This window comes from Parus major, chromosome 7, assembly GCF_001522545.3.
Source record: "Parus major isolate Abel chromosome 7, Parus_major1.1, whole genome shotgun sequence".
NCBI classification, from domain to species: domain Eukaryota; kingdom Metazoa; phylum Chordata; class Aves; order Passeriformes; family Paridae; genus Parus; species Parus major.
The window spans coordinates 15,022,011-15,035,815 of NC_031776.1; the positions used below are offsets into that span (position 1 = coordinate 15,022,011).

Sequence of the window (13,805 nt, forward strand, 5' to 3'; positions counted from 1 at the left end):
TCACTGTTATTTCTTTTTTATTATTATTATAATTATTAACAGATCCACCAGAGCCTCCAAACAACCCACCTGAAGTGCTTGATGTTACAAAGAGTTCTGTCAACTTGTCCTGGTCCAGACCTAAAGATGATGGTGGTTCTCGTGTAACTGGCTACTATATTGAACGTAAAGAGACATCTACAGAAAAATGGGTTCGGCATAATAAGACACAGATTACCACTACAATGTACACAGTCACAGGACTTGTTCCAGATGCTGAATATCAATTCCGCGTCATTGCTCAAAATGACATTGGTGAAAGTGAAGCAAGTCCTGCTTCTGAACCAGTTGTATGCAAGGATCCATTTGGTAAGATAATGTCCACATTAACAGATCTTTTGAAGAGCAGCTTAATGACATTTAGACAAAAATTGATTTTCTGTATTTATTTTAATTTTCAGACAAACCAAGCCAACCTGGAGAAATTGAGATCACTTCTATATTTAAGGATAGCATTACATTAGAATGGGAACGACCTGAAAGCGATGGTGGCAAAGAGATCCTTGGCTATTGGGTTGAATATCGCCAGTCTGGAGAAAGCACCTGGAAAAAATGCAATAAGGAACGCATCAAGGACAGGCAGTTTACAGTAGGAGGTTTACTAGAGGCCACAGAATATGAGTTCCGTGTTTTTGCAGAAAATCAGACTGGCCTCAGCAGACCTCGAAGGACCGCTATGGCAGTGAAAACAAAATTAACATGTAAGCAAAAATACATTGTCACATTTGCTGTCATATTGTTGCAATTTGATGCATCATAAACCATGGTGCTGCATTTAACATGCTGCCTATTTGTTTTACATGATATTTGCTTGCATGATTGTCCCAAAGGACAGTCTTTCAAGTATAAGAGGATAAAGTATAATGAATATTAATTTCCAGTAATACAGTAAGTAATAGAGGATAATTTCATAGTAATCATCATTATTTTTTTCTTTGTCGTAGCTGGAGAAGCACCTGCCATAAAAAAAGAAATGCAGGATGTTACAACTAAACTGGGTGAGGCAGCTCAGCTGACGTGCCAGATTGTTGGGAGACCTTTGCCTGATATTAAATGGTACCGCTTCGGCAAAGAGCTGGTACAAAGCAGAAAATACAAAATGTCATCTGATGGACGCAATCATACACTGACAGTAATGACAGATGAACAGGAGGATGAAGGTCTCTACACTTGTATGGCTACCAATGATGTTGGAGAAATTGAAACTAGTGGCAAGCTGTTATTGCAGGCTCCTCCTCAGTTCCACCCCGGCTTCCCATTGAAAGAGAAATACTACGCAGGTGCAGGTGGCACCCTCCGCCTTCATGTTGTGTATATTGGACGGCCAGTACCAGCAATAACTTGGTTCCATGGCAACAAACCTTTGAGAGGATCAGAAACAATTACTATTGAGAACACAGAACAGTATACTCATCTTGCTATTAAGAATGTCCAGCACAAGACTCATGCTGGGAAGTACAAAGTACAGCTCAGTAACACATTTGGAACAGTTGACACTGTACTTAATGTGGAAATACAAGGTAATAATTTTTTTTTTTTCAATATCTTTGTGAAATATTTTATCAAATATTGACTGGAAAAAGAAACCATTTTTTTTTGTTTTTTCTTGTACAGATAAACCAGATAAACCAGTAGGGCCAATTGTTATAGAGTCTATACTGAAGAATTCTGTGGTGATAAGCTGGAAACCACCAGAGGATGATGGAGGTGTTATGATAACCAATTACATCATTGAGAAACGTGAAGCCAAGGAAGGAGCAGAATGGCAACTTGTATCTTCAAGTATCTCAGGCACAACCTGTAGAATTGTTAACCTAACTGAAAATGCAGGCTATTATTTCCGTGTTTCTGCTCAGAATATGTATGGCATTAGTGAAGCACTGGAGGTCTCATCAGTAGTTTTTATAAAGCCTCCATTTGGTAAGTAGAGCCCAAAATATCAATGTCTCTATGCCCCCGTGGTTTCATTTTACCCCAGCCAGCAGCCCAGCCCCGCACAGGTGTTTACTCACTGCCCCACTAGTGGGATCAGGGAGAGCATCAGAAGGGAAAAAGCTGGAAAACTTGGCTTGAGATAAGGACAGTTTCATTAAAGAAAGCAAGAGCTGTGTTCACCAGCAATGCAAAACAAGGAATTAATTCCTGCTTCCCGTAGGCAGACAGGTGTTCAGCCATCTCCAGGAGAGCAGGACCCATCACACATAACAGTGTCTTGGGATGACAAATGCCATCACTTCAAATGTCCCTTTTTATGTCCCCTTCCCCCATTTTCTATACTGAGCATTGTGTCATATGGTCTGGAATATCTCTTTGGTCAGCTGGGCTCACCTGTCCTGGCTGTGTCTCCTCCCACCCTCCCGTGCACCCCCAGCTTCCTCACCAGCATGGCAGTGTGAAAAGGAGAAAAGGTCTTGGCCCTGTGTAAGCTCTGCTCAGCAACAAAAACATCTCTGTATCATCAACCTTGTGCTCTGCACAAATCCAAAACACAGCCCCCATAGCAGCCACTGGCAAGAAAGCTAACTCTACCCCAGCCAAAACCAGCATACCCTGTAATTAATTAGTAAGGCAAGCTCACGTCAGTTTTTGAACTTTGTTATTCTTTACAGAAAAACCAGGACAACCCGGTCAGCCAGTAGCAAGTGCTGTCACAAAGGATTCTTGCGTTGTCTCATGGAAGCCACCTGCAAGTGATGGTGGTGCAAAGATTAGAACCTACTATCTTGAGAAGCGTGAGAAAAAACAAAACAAGTGGATTTCTGTGACAACAGATGAAATTCGTGAAACAGTCTACTCTGTGAAAGATCTTATTGAAGGTCTTGAATATGAGTTCCGTGTAAAATGTGAAAATCTTGGTGGTGAAAGTGAGTGGAGTGAGGTATCCCAACCAGTCATTCCAAAATCTGATGTACCAATTAAAGCTCCACATTTCAAGGAAGAGCTAAGGAATCTGAATGTGAAATTTCAAGCTAATGCCACATTTGTCTGCAAAGTCACTGGTCATCCTAAGCCAATTGTCAAGTGGTACAGACAGGGCAAAGAAATCATGCCAGATGGGGAAAAGATCAAGATACAGGAATTCAAGGGTGGATATTACCAGCTGGTCATCACGAATGTAACAGATGATGATGCCACGGTGTATCAAGTTAGAGCTACCAACCAAGGAGGATCTGTGTCTGGCACTGCCTCTCTGGATGTTGAAGGTGAATGAAGGGTCTTGATAATCAAGACAAATTCATTTTAATTTTGAATATTTAGACTGTTGATGCTCTTATTGTGTGCTTTTGGTTACGTGTTTTTTCTTCCTCCTTCTATTCCAGTTCCTGCAAAGATTCATTTGCCCAAAAATTTGGAAGGCATGGGAGCTGTTCATGCCCTCCGAGGGGAAGTGGTGAGCATCAAGATTCCATTCAGTGGCAAGCCGGCCCCTGTGATCACATGGCAGAAGGGACAAGATCTCATTGATACTAATGGACACTACCAAGTCATTGTTACACGATCATTCACATCTCTCGTATTCCCAAATGGTGTTGACAGAAAAGATGCAGGGTTTTACATTGTTTGTGCCAAAAACAGATTTGGAATCGATCAAAAAACAGTTGAATTAGATGTGGCTGATGTGCCTGATCCACCCAGAGGTCTGAAGGTAACTGACATTTCAAGGGATTCAGTCAACTTAACCTGGAATGAACCAGCTACTGATGGTGGAAGCAGGATCATAAACTACATTATTGAGAAACGTGCTACAACAGCAGAGCGATGGATCCGTGTTGCACAAGCTCGTGATACACGATACACGGTGGTGAACCTGTTTGGTAAGACCACCTATCAGTTCCGTGTCATTGCAGAGAACAAGTTCGGCCAAAGTCAGCCTTCTGAACCTACTGATCCAATTGTAACAAAGGAAGATAAGACCAGAGTATTGAACTATGATGAAGAAGTTGATGAAACCAGAGAAATTACAGCAGCTAAAGCAGCTCACTATTCTACAAAGGAGCTCTATGACAAATACATGATTGCAGAAGAGCTTGGACGTGGGCAGTTTGGCATTGCACACCGCTGTGTTGAGGCAGTTTCAAAAAAGACTTACCTGGCCAAATTTGTCAAAGTAAAGGGTGCTGACCAAGTTTTGGTAAAGAAAGAAATTTCCATCCTAAACATTGCTAGGCACCGAAACATCCTGTATCTTCATGAATCGTTTGAGAGCCTAGAAGAATTGGTCATGATCTTTGAATTCATTTCCGGGGTTGACATCTTTGAAAGAATCAGCACAGCTTCATTTGAACTTAATGAAAGAGAAATAGTAAATTATGTACGCCAGGTCTGTAGTGCACTAGAATTTTTACATAGTCAAAGCATTGGACATTTTGATATTAAACCAGACAATATTATTTACTTCACAAGAAGAAGCTCTGTAATTAAAATTGTTGAATTTGGTCAAGCCAGACAGTTGAGGCCTGGAGATGGCTTTAGACTCCAGTTCACTTCTCCTGAATATTATGCACCTGAAGTACATCACCACGACTTAGTCAGCACAGCTACCGACATGTGGTCAGTTGGTGCGCTAACATACATACTTCTCAGTGGCCTTAACCCTTTCATTGCTGAAACAAACCAACAAGTCATTGAAAATATTCTAAATGCTGAATACAGCTTTGAGGATGAAGCATTCAAAGACATAAGCATTGAAGCCATGGACTTCATTGATCGCCTGCTAGTAAAGGAAAGAAAATCTCGAATGACAGCTACTGAAGCACTTAATCACGTGTGGCTAAAACAGCAGACGGAAAAGACCAGCACTAAAACCATTAAGACCTTGAGGCACAGGCGTTACTATCAAACTCTAGTAAAGAAGGAGTGGAACACAGTTGTGTCAGTAGCCCGCATTTCCTGTGGAGGTGCAATTAGATCCCAGAAAGGCATAACAGTGGCAAAAGTTAAAGTTGCCCCAATAGACATTGGGCCTATTGCTGGGCAGATAAAGCATAATGTTGCAGAAGAAGGAGGTCATGCCAAATATGTATGTACGATTGAAAACTATGACGAGTCCACACAAGTCACATGGTACTTTGGTATGAGGCAATTAGAAAGCAATGAGAAATACGAAATCAAATATGAAGATGGTGTGGCAACCATGTATGTCAAAGATGTTTCTAAATCAGATGATGGTACCTACAGATGCAAGGTAGTAAATGATTATGGTGAGGACAGCTCTTATGCAGAACTTTTTGTTAAAGGCGTGAGAGAAATTTCTGAGCACTACAGATGCAGAACTGTTAGAAAAGTGAAACGACGAGTTGATACCATGAGACTGTTAGAGCATCCCCCAGAATTTACTCTGCCTTTGTTTAACCGCACTGCATATGTTGGAGAAAATGTCAGGTTTGGAGTAACTATAACGGTTCACCCAGAACCTCGCTTAACATGGTACAAATCAGGCCAGAAAATCAAACCTGGAGATGATGATAAGAAGTATACGTTTGAATCAGACAAAGGTCTTTATCAGCTTGTCATCAATAATGTCACTGAAGAGGATGATGCTGAATACAGTATTGTGGCACGCAATAAATATGGCGAAGACAGCTGTAAAGCTAAGCTGACTGTGATTCCACATCCGCCTCCAGCAGATGCCACACTCAGGCCAATGTTTAAAAGACTGCTGGCAAATGCTGAATGTCAAGAAGGCCAAAATGTCAGTTTTGAGATCAGGGTATCTGGTGTGCCAAAACCAACATTGACATGGGAGAAAGATGGTCAACCTCTATCCTTTGGTCCCAACTTTGATATAATTCATGAAGGTTTAGATTATTATGCTTTGCATATCAGAGATACTTTACCGGAAGACAGTGGCTACTACAGAGTTACTGCTACAAACAGTGCTGGATCTACAAGCTGTCAGGCTTATCTAAAAGTTGAACGCTTAAAATATGTCAAGCGTGAGTACAAGTCAGAGGAAGAGCGGGAGAAGCATGTACAAAGGCAAATTGACAAGACCTTACGAATGGCAGAAATCCTTTCTGGGGTTGAAGCTGTTCCACTGACACAAACTGCACAAGAGGCTCTCAGAGAAGCTGCTATCTTGTATAAACCAGCTGTTAGCTCAAAGACTGTTAAAGGTGAATATGAAATTCAGAAAGAAGAAAAGAAGGAGAAGGAGGAAAGGAGACTTCGTATGCCATATGAGATTCCAGAGCCTCGCAAACATGTGCGTGCTGCTCTTGAGGAAGATCAGCATATTAAACACTTTGTGCCTCTGTCAGACATGAAGTGGTATAAGAGGCTGCGGGACCAGTATGAAATGCCAGGAAAACTTGAGAGGACTGTTCAGAAACGTCAGAAACGCATACGTCTTTCCAGGTGGGAGCAATTCTATGTGATGCCACTGCCACGCATTTCTGATCAGTACAAGCCTAAGTGGCGCATACCAAAGCTGACACAAGATGATCTTGAAATTGTCAGACCAGCACGCCGGCGTTCCCCATCTCCAGAGTATGAATATCACTACAGACCAAGAAGGCGATCGCTTGGCGACTTGTCTGATGAGGAATTGCTCATGCCGATAGATGACTACTTAGCCATGAAGAGAACTGAAGAGGAAAGACTGCGCCTTGAAGAAGAGCTGGAGTTAGGCTTTTCTGCTTCCCCACCAAGTAGAAGCCCCCCACGCTTTGAACTGTCTGCCCTTCGATATTCTACTGCAGGAGCACAGGTCAGTTCAGAGGAAGAAAGAAAAAGAGAGCTGAGGTATTCAAGCTATCACATTCCAACTAAAGCTGAGACCAGCACAAGCTATGCAGAGCTTCGTCAACGTCACGACAGGGCTGCCTACAGACCACCTAAACAAAAGCAAAGAATAATGGATGAGAGGGAAGATGAAGAATTGCTCCGGCCTGTTGGCGCTGATCAGCGACTCTCTGAATACAGGAGTGAGCTCAAATATATGGCAGAGGAAGAAAAGAGCAGACTCAGGAGAAGGAGGGAAAGAGAAATAACTGAGATCACATCAGAAGAAGAAGAAGAAATAGAAATGGTACAATATGCTCACAGGGAGTTTTCACCTCCCTCTAGATTACTTAGGAGAAGAAGATCCCTTTCTCCAACTTACATTGAGTTGATGCGCCCTGTATCTGAATTAATTCGACCTCGCTCACGGCCTCCTGAAGAAAGTGAGAGAAGATCCCCAACACCAGAGAGAACTCGACCACGCTCACCTAGCCCAGTGTCTAGTGAAAGATCTCTCTCCCGGTTTGAGAGGATGGCAAGATTTGATATATTTTCCAGATATGAGTCCATGAAATCTGCTCTGAAAACTCAAAAAACGATGGAAAGGAAATATGAAGTTCTGACTCAGCAGCCTTTCACCCTTGACCATGCTCCTCGCATTACCCTGAGAATGCGCTCACACCGGGTACCGTGTGGCCATAATACCAGGTTCATTCTAAATGTCCAGTCAAAACCAACTGCCGAAGTGAAGTGGTACCACAATGGTATTGAGCTCCAAGAGAGCAGTAAGATACACTTTACCAATACGAGTGGTGTATTAACTCTGGAGATTCTCGACTGCCATATTGATGACAGTGGAACATACCGAGCTGTTTGCACAAACTACAAAGGGGAATGCTCTGATTATGCAACACTAGATGTTACTGGAGGAGATTACACTACATACTCTTCCCAAAGAAAAGATGAAGAAGTACCAAGGCCAATTTTACCTGACTTGACAAAAACAGAGGCATATGCAATCTCCTCGTTTAAGAAAGCATCTGAAACGGAAGCAAGTTCCTCAGTAAGAGAGGTCAAATCAGAAGTGTCAGCAACAAGAGAATCACTTTTATCTTATGAACACTATGCTGCTTCTGAAGAAAAAGTCACTGCAGCTGAAAGAAAATCATTGGAAGAAAGGACTTCACACAAAGCATTTAAAAGCACTCTGCCAGCAACAATCCTTACAAAGCCACGGTCAATCACAGTTTCTGAAGGGGAGACTGCAAGATTTTCCTGTGATGTTGATGGTGAACCAGCACCAACAATAACATGGCTCCGTGCAAGTCAACCTATTGTTTCTTCAAGGCGCTTCCAAGTAACACGAACACAGTACAAGTCTACCTTTGAAATTTCTTCTGTCCAGATATCTGATGAAGGAAGTTACACTGTTGTTGTGGAAAACTCTGAAGGAAGACAGGAAGCCCATTTTACTTTGACCATTCAAAGAACAAAAATTCCTGAAAAAACAATTACATCACCTCCAAGGATCAAATCTCCTGAGCCTCGTGTAAAGTCACCAGAGCCAGTTAAGTCTCCTAAACGAGTGAAATCTCCTGAACCCATCAGCAGTCCCCCAAAAGCTAAATCACCACCTGGAGACAAAATGGTAGCGACAGAGAAAGTACAATTACCAACTGCTTCTCCACCAAAGATAAAACAGCATCTGAAAGCAGAAACTCTTGGAGATAAGGTAAAGTTATCCTGTGCAGTTGAAAGCAATGTTTTAAGTGTCAGAGAAGTGGCTTGGTATAAGGATGGTAAAAAACTGAAAGAAGACCATCATTTCAAGTTTCATTATGCAGCAGATGGCACTTATGAGCTCAAAATCCATGAGCTCATGGAATCTGATAAAGGAGAATACACCTGTGAAATTATTGGGGAAGGAGGTGTTTCAAAAACTAACTTCCAGTTTACCGGCCAAGTATTTAAAAATATCCATTCCCAGGTAAGAGGTGTATCTGAATCTCATAAAACAGTTCAGAAAGAAGATGAGTTACTTATGGTTTCTACCCAGAAGAAATCAGTAGTGGCAACTGAAGAGAAATCTGCAGTTCAAGAAGTCATTAAAAAGTCAGTTGTTACAGAAGATGTCAAACAATTGAAAGCAGAAATTACAGCTTCTTCAACTAAAATGACAATGTCTGAAGGGCAGAAAGTGACATTGAAAGCCAGTATTCCTGGTGCTTCTGAAGTAAAATGGGTGCTGAATGGAATGGAGCTGAGAAATTCAGATGATTACAGATACGGTGTTTCTGGAAGTGATCACACACTAACTATCAAAAAGGCCAGTAATAAGGATGAAGGTATACTCACCTGTGAGGGTAAAACTGATGAAGGCATTATTAAATGCCAGTATATTGTGACCCTTTCTAAAGAGCACTCCAGTGAACCAGCATTCATCATGCAGCCCAAGTCTCAAAATGTCAATGAAGGACAAGACGTGTTGTTCACCTGTGAGGTTTCTGGGGAACCTTCTCCTGAAGTTGAGTGGTTAAAGAATAATCAACCTGTAAGTAATCATTTAATATGTTTACTTGAAAAATTAGAATTATCCATAAAATTGACCTTAATGAAACCATTTTTGTTCTCTGCTTTAGATTGCAGTTTCATCGCACCTCAGAGTATCTCGCTCTAAAAATGTATATTCTCTTGAGATTCGAAATGCAGCAGTGAGTGACACTGGAAAATACACAGTCAAGGCAAAAAATTACCATGGGCAGTGTTCTGCTACAGCATCTTTGACTGTACTCCGTAAGTTTGTTCTTCAGATCTCTTGTTCAGAATCATCATAACTTTTTGCTGTACTGTGTCTACTAAAATGACTTACAGTAAAATCCACTGGTAGTGTTGACTTCAGTATTTTAAGAAGTTCATCTTTCTTTTGTATATTACATATACAGCCCTAAAACAGCATTAGAAATCTTTTTAACACTCGCAAAGTAGCACAGAGGTGCTCTATTCCGTCAACAGGTGCATGTTAAGAGAAAGCTATGAGCATTTGTTCTAGGATGAGTATGTTAATAAGATCTTGATGCTGGTAATAATTCTTTCCTCATTTACAAACAAAATGTGTTACAATAAAACAAATTCATTCCACAGTTAAAAAATTTTATGGCAACTTAATTGAACTGGGTTTACTATTTTATTTGCTGTACCATATCCCAGTTCCTAGCATCAAGGTGTGGCTGTGATTTGCTTGCATGACTGTGTTTGGGTTTAAAGCAAAGCTGCAGTGACTGAACTTTCCTGTTGCTCTTTATAGCTACAGAACAATGCAGTGAAATACAGATTTTACTATTCTGTGTTTTTAAGAACTTGAAAATGTTTCACAGCTTCTACAAACATGAACTGAACACACACAACTTCCCAGTATCTAATTCCAGTAATGGTTCTAATAAGAAACACTGTGTGATGTTTTTTCTTAAGTATGTATGTTTTTCCTTGAAGCTCATACATACTGTAAGTTTCATTGTTTATTTTTTTAATTTCTAAATTACTGCTTGTGATTTGAATTCCTTGAATCTAATGATTGTAAACAAGTATATACTCCACTGCAGTTTTCCATTGAAAGCAAAGTATGCCCTCTTCATTTCTGTAAAATTAACCATACAGAACTGCATGACTTTGTTCGTTAATGCGATGTTGTTGCTTTTTCCTTCTATGTTTGCAATGCTCCTCAGCTCTAGTTGAAGAACCTCCGAAAGAGGTAGTATTGAAGACCAGTGGCGACGCAAGCATGCACCAAAGTTTTTCTTCTCAGTCCTTTCAAATGGCTTCTTCTAAACAAGAGGCTTCATTCAGCAGTTTCAGCAGTAGCAGCATGACTGAAATGAAATTTGAAAGCATGTCTGCCAAAAGCATGTCCTCCATGAAAGAATCCTTTGTAGAGATGAGCTCCAGCAGTATTGTGGGGAAATCTAGCATGGCTCAACTGGAGAGTTCAACTAGTAAAATGCTTAAATCAGATCTGAGAGGTGAGCATTACGATTATTAGCAGAGTTAGTGCTTCAGCTATCCTGAAGTAGTCCTCAGAGCAAAGCTGCCAGATAGCTTAGTGAAAACAGACTAACTTGGTATTTCTTCTCCTATTTTATAAAGGAGTACCACCCAAAATTGAAGCTCTCCCATCTGATATCAGCATTGAAGAAGGAAAAGTTCTCACACTATCCTGTGCCTTTTCGGGTGAACCTGCTCCTGAAATAACATGGTACTGCAGAGGGAGAAAAATTACCAGTCAGGACCAGCAAGGCAGATTCCACATCGAAACCAGTGAAGATCTAACCACCCTGATCATCATGGATGTCCAGAAGAATGACGGTGGACTTTATACTCTGAATTTAGGGAATGAATTTGGTACAGATTCTGCCACTGTGAATATAAATATCCGATCACCTTAGAGAGCTTAACCTGTATTATTTACACTTGTATTTTTACAAGTGATTCATTTTTGGACTGAAATATCTGATATGTAAATATAAAAGAAAAATATTTTTTTACCTACCTGAACGAGACAAAGTCCAGATCTATACATTATGACTTATAGTCATTATTGACCTAAGAATTTAAAACACTTTTTTCACTGACATGTACATACTGTATATAGCCGAAGGTAACGGTTATGAAGTTTTGTACCATTTATTTTATGACATTTTGAAACGTAACTTTTGGAACTAACAGTTGGCAGGGGAAAGTTTCCTAGAAAATGACTACCCTGCTCAACATTTAACTAATTTTTGCACCTCAACTCATTGTTGATGTCTAAGAATGCCTCAACAGGTAGAGAGGCTCCCTGTTGATGATTACCTACACCTAAGACATGATACTGTGCACAGTATTTCATACGTGCACAAATATTTATGTTGAATCAGAAATGTAAGGCATTGGTGATGTTTGCAATTACCCTCCTGTAAGCATTGCTTTAATGTTTTACATTGGATCTGATTATGTCATAATTTTCATACCTGACTGACAATTTCTGGACAAAGTGCAAGCGGCCAGCACTTTGTTCACCCACTGTGTACTGTTTCTGACATATTGACTGCCTGAATAGCTTTTAAAAAAGTAACATCACCTGGCCATCCCCTTAATCAACAAAGCTATTTAGGTATTCAAGTGCAGCAGCAGTACCCCATCTTGGAGGTTCTTAGGGTGCAGTGATTGAGTTTGTGTGGTAGTATTAGACACCCAGTAGTCACTTCCGGGCAACTAAGCTATGAACCACAGTTTGAAAACAAACTGTTGCTACAACATCAAATACCAGCCTGCACTTCAATTTGCTTTAGTTCTCCTAATGTAGTAATAGAGCTTGGTAGCTGTTGAACCTCCTTGACATAGATTTGTTCATTTGAAATAAAGCATGCTTTCTGCACCATAAAGTCTGTGACTCCTTCATTATTTATTATGTTATTCTTACAGTTCCTGTACTATACTACAGGCTGAAACAAAAGATGAGGTAGAAATGCAGTTCTCCAATATAAACCAGGTAGTTAACTGTTGACAATCCAGCCATCTATCAGAAACAGCCTGTCCACCAGCCAGCCTTGGAAAAAGTCACTTTAAAAAAATTTTTCTTTGTAGGTTCTTCATTGACAAAGGATAAATTTTAGCACATGCCTAAGCATTGTGCTTATCCATCTGTTATTTCCAGGCTTTCCTCTACACCATGTTGTTTTTCTGGCAACTGCAGCTAATACAGACTACTTGACCCTAATTGCCTGGACCAACAAGTTGTCATCTCCCATGGGTGATTAATTCTTCATTCCACAAGTCAGCTGACATATCTGTCAGAGCAAAGCCTGTCTTCACGTTTGGGGGGTTGTGGGAGGGGTTTGACATATGTTATCTATGGGGGAAGGAGTATCAAGGTCAAAGGAGCAAGTCTGTTTCTAGAATTCACTCTGTAGAAAAAGCTTGAGAGCAAACACATTCACAGAAATGCAACACTTCAGGAGCTGTAAATTTCTCTGAAGTGGAGCAAGAGCATTAGTTAGCAAACATGAAGCATTACTGTGATTCTCAGCATACCACTAACACTAAAAAAACCAAAAGACTCAAGTTCATTGGAAATAATAAAGCAGACAGAATGTTTAAAAACCTATTCCAAAAAGACTCACTGTAGAACCCTTTTTTATAATTTCCTATAACCTTATATATTATCAACCACTATCTATCCAAATTATGCAGGAAAACTAAGAAATTGGGACAAAACAAGGACTAAAATAAAAATAAGGATTTCAGAAGAGCTAAGCTCTGGGTCAGAATAATATCAAAACTTTTTCAAGTGATGGAAGCAGGAATTATAAATATGAAATAGTTTAAGACGGCATGGTATTTCTTCCTTAGAGAGGAAAGTAAAAAAGAATAAAAACTAAGTAAAAAAGGCTGTGTCTTTTAATCTTTAAACCATTCAAAAAGGGGAAAAATAAAACTCAAGAAAGCTTCTAATTCTCATTTCTTTAGATGTTTAAAAACACTTCAACCAACAAACTCAATACAACACAAAAATGCATAGGTAGTCTTGTTAGCTTGTGTAACTTGTGTAAAAGTAATTTCTGTAAATAAGCACATAATAAAACTAACACTAAAAACGCACTAGATATTTAATCATCTCAGCAGAAAGAGATATAGCATCTGCAGATTTAACCGTGGCCTCTTCAGCACAAAGGCTACTGGAAATTCAGTCTCAAAATCTAATTCTGCTGAATCTCAAAACAGCCAGTCAATGAAGAGGAAGCAAACTGGTGTGGTGGTGTAAGCAAATTCATCAACTCTGCACAGCACTTAAGCAAGAACTTTTGGCAAATGAGCCACTCACATGTCTAAAAATAGGATTTAAAATACTTAGGGGCTTTGCTGAAACACAGCTTGAATAGATAATGTTGCAGGCCAACCAGCTGAGCCAGTGTTTTTCCACAAGACTGCTAAACAAATGCTAACCTAGAGTGACATTGCTGAAGTCACAACCTTCAAAAAAGGTTTCAATAAAGCTTTGATATTATATT

The 13,805-nt window shown here is 40.1% G+C and overlaps 2 protein-coding genes across 3 annotated transcripts in view; one reads left to right on the forward strand and one right to left on the reverse strand.

Moving 5' to 3' along the window:
• TTN (titin) overlaps nt 1-12,179 on the forward strand; it is a 240,011-nt gene extending 227,832 nt beyond the window's left edge. The window contains exons 291-299 of the mRNA XM_033516034.1: nt 43-348; nt 441-740; nt 984-1,559; nt 1,654-1,959; nt 2,649-3,242; nt 3,360-9,313; nt 9,402-9,555; nt 10,485-10,778; nt 10,903-12,179. Of these exons, the coding sequence (XP_033371925.1) occupies nt 43-348; nt 441-740; nt 984-1,559; nt 1,654-1,959; nt 2,649-3,242; nt 3,360-9,313; nt 9,402-9,555; nt 10,485-10,778; nt 10,903-11,201 (8,783 nt within the window). The 3' untranslated portion in view covers nt 11,202-12,179. The remainder of the gene's footprint in view (nt 1-42; nt 349-440; nt 741-983; nt 1,560-1,653; nt 1,960-2,648; nt 3,243-3,359; nt 9,314-9,401; nt 9,556-10,484; nt 10,779-10,902) is intronic.
• The window catches only part of PLEKHA3 (pleckstrin homology domain containing A3), a 26,649-nt gene continuing 12,844 nt past the window's right edge, over nt 1-13,805 (reverse strand). Inside the window, exon 9 of one of the 2 annotated variants that reach the window (XM_033516032.1) lies at nt 1-582. The gene's annotated coding sequence lies outside the window, so the exon portion shown is untranslated. Of the gene's footprint in view, nt 583-10,502; nt 10,629-13,805 lie in introns of those variants that run through there. The other variant, XM_033516031.1, reaches the window with a different exon arrangement.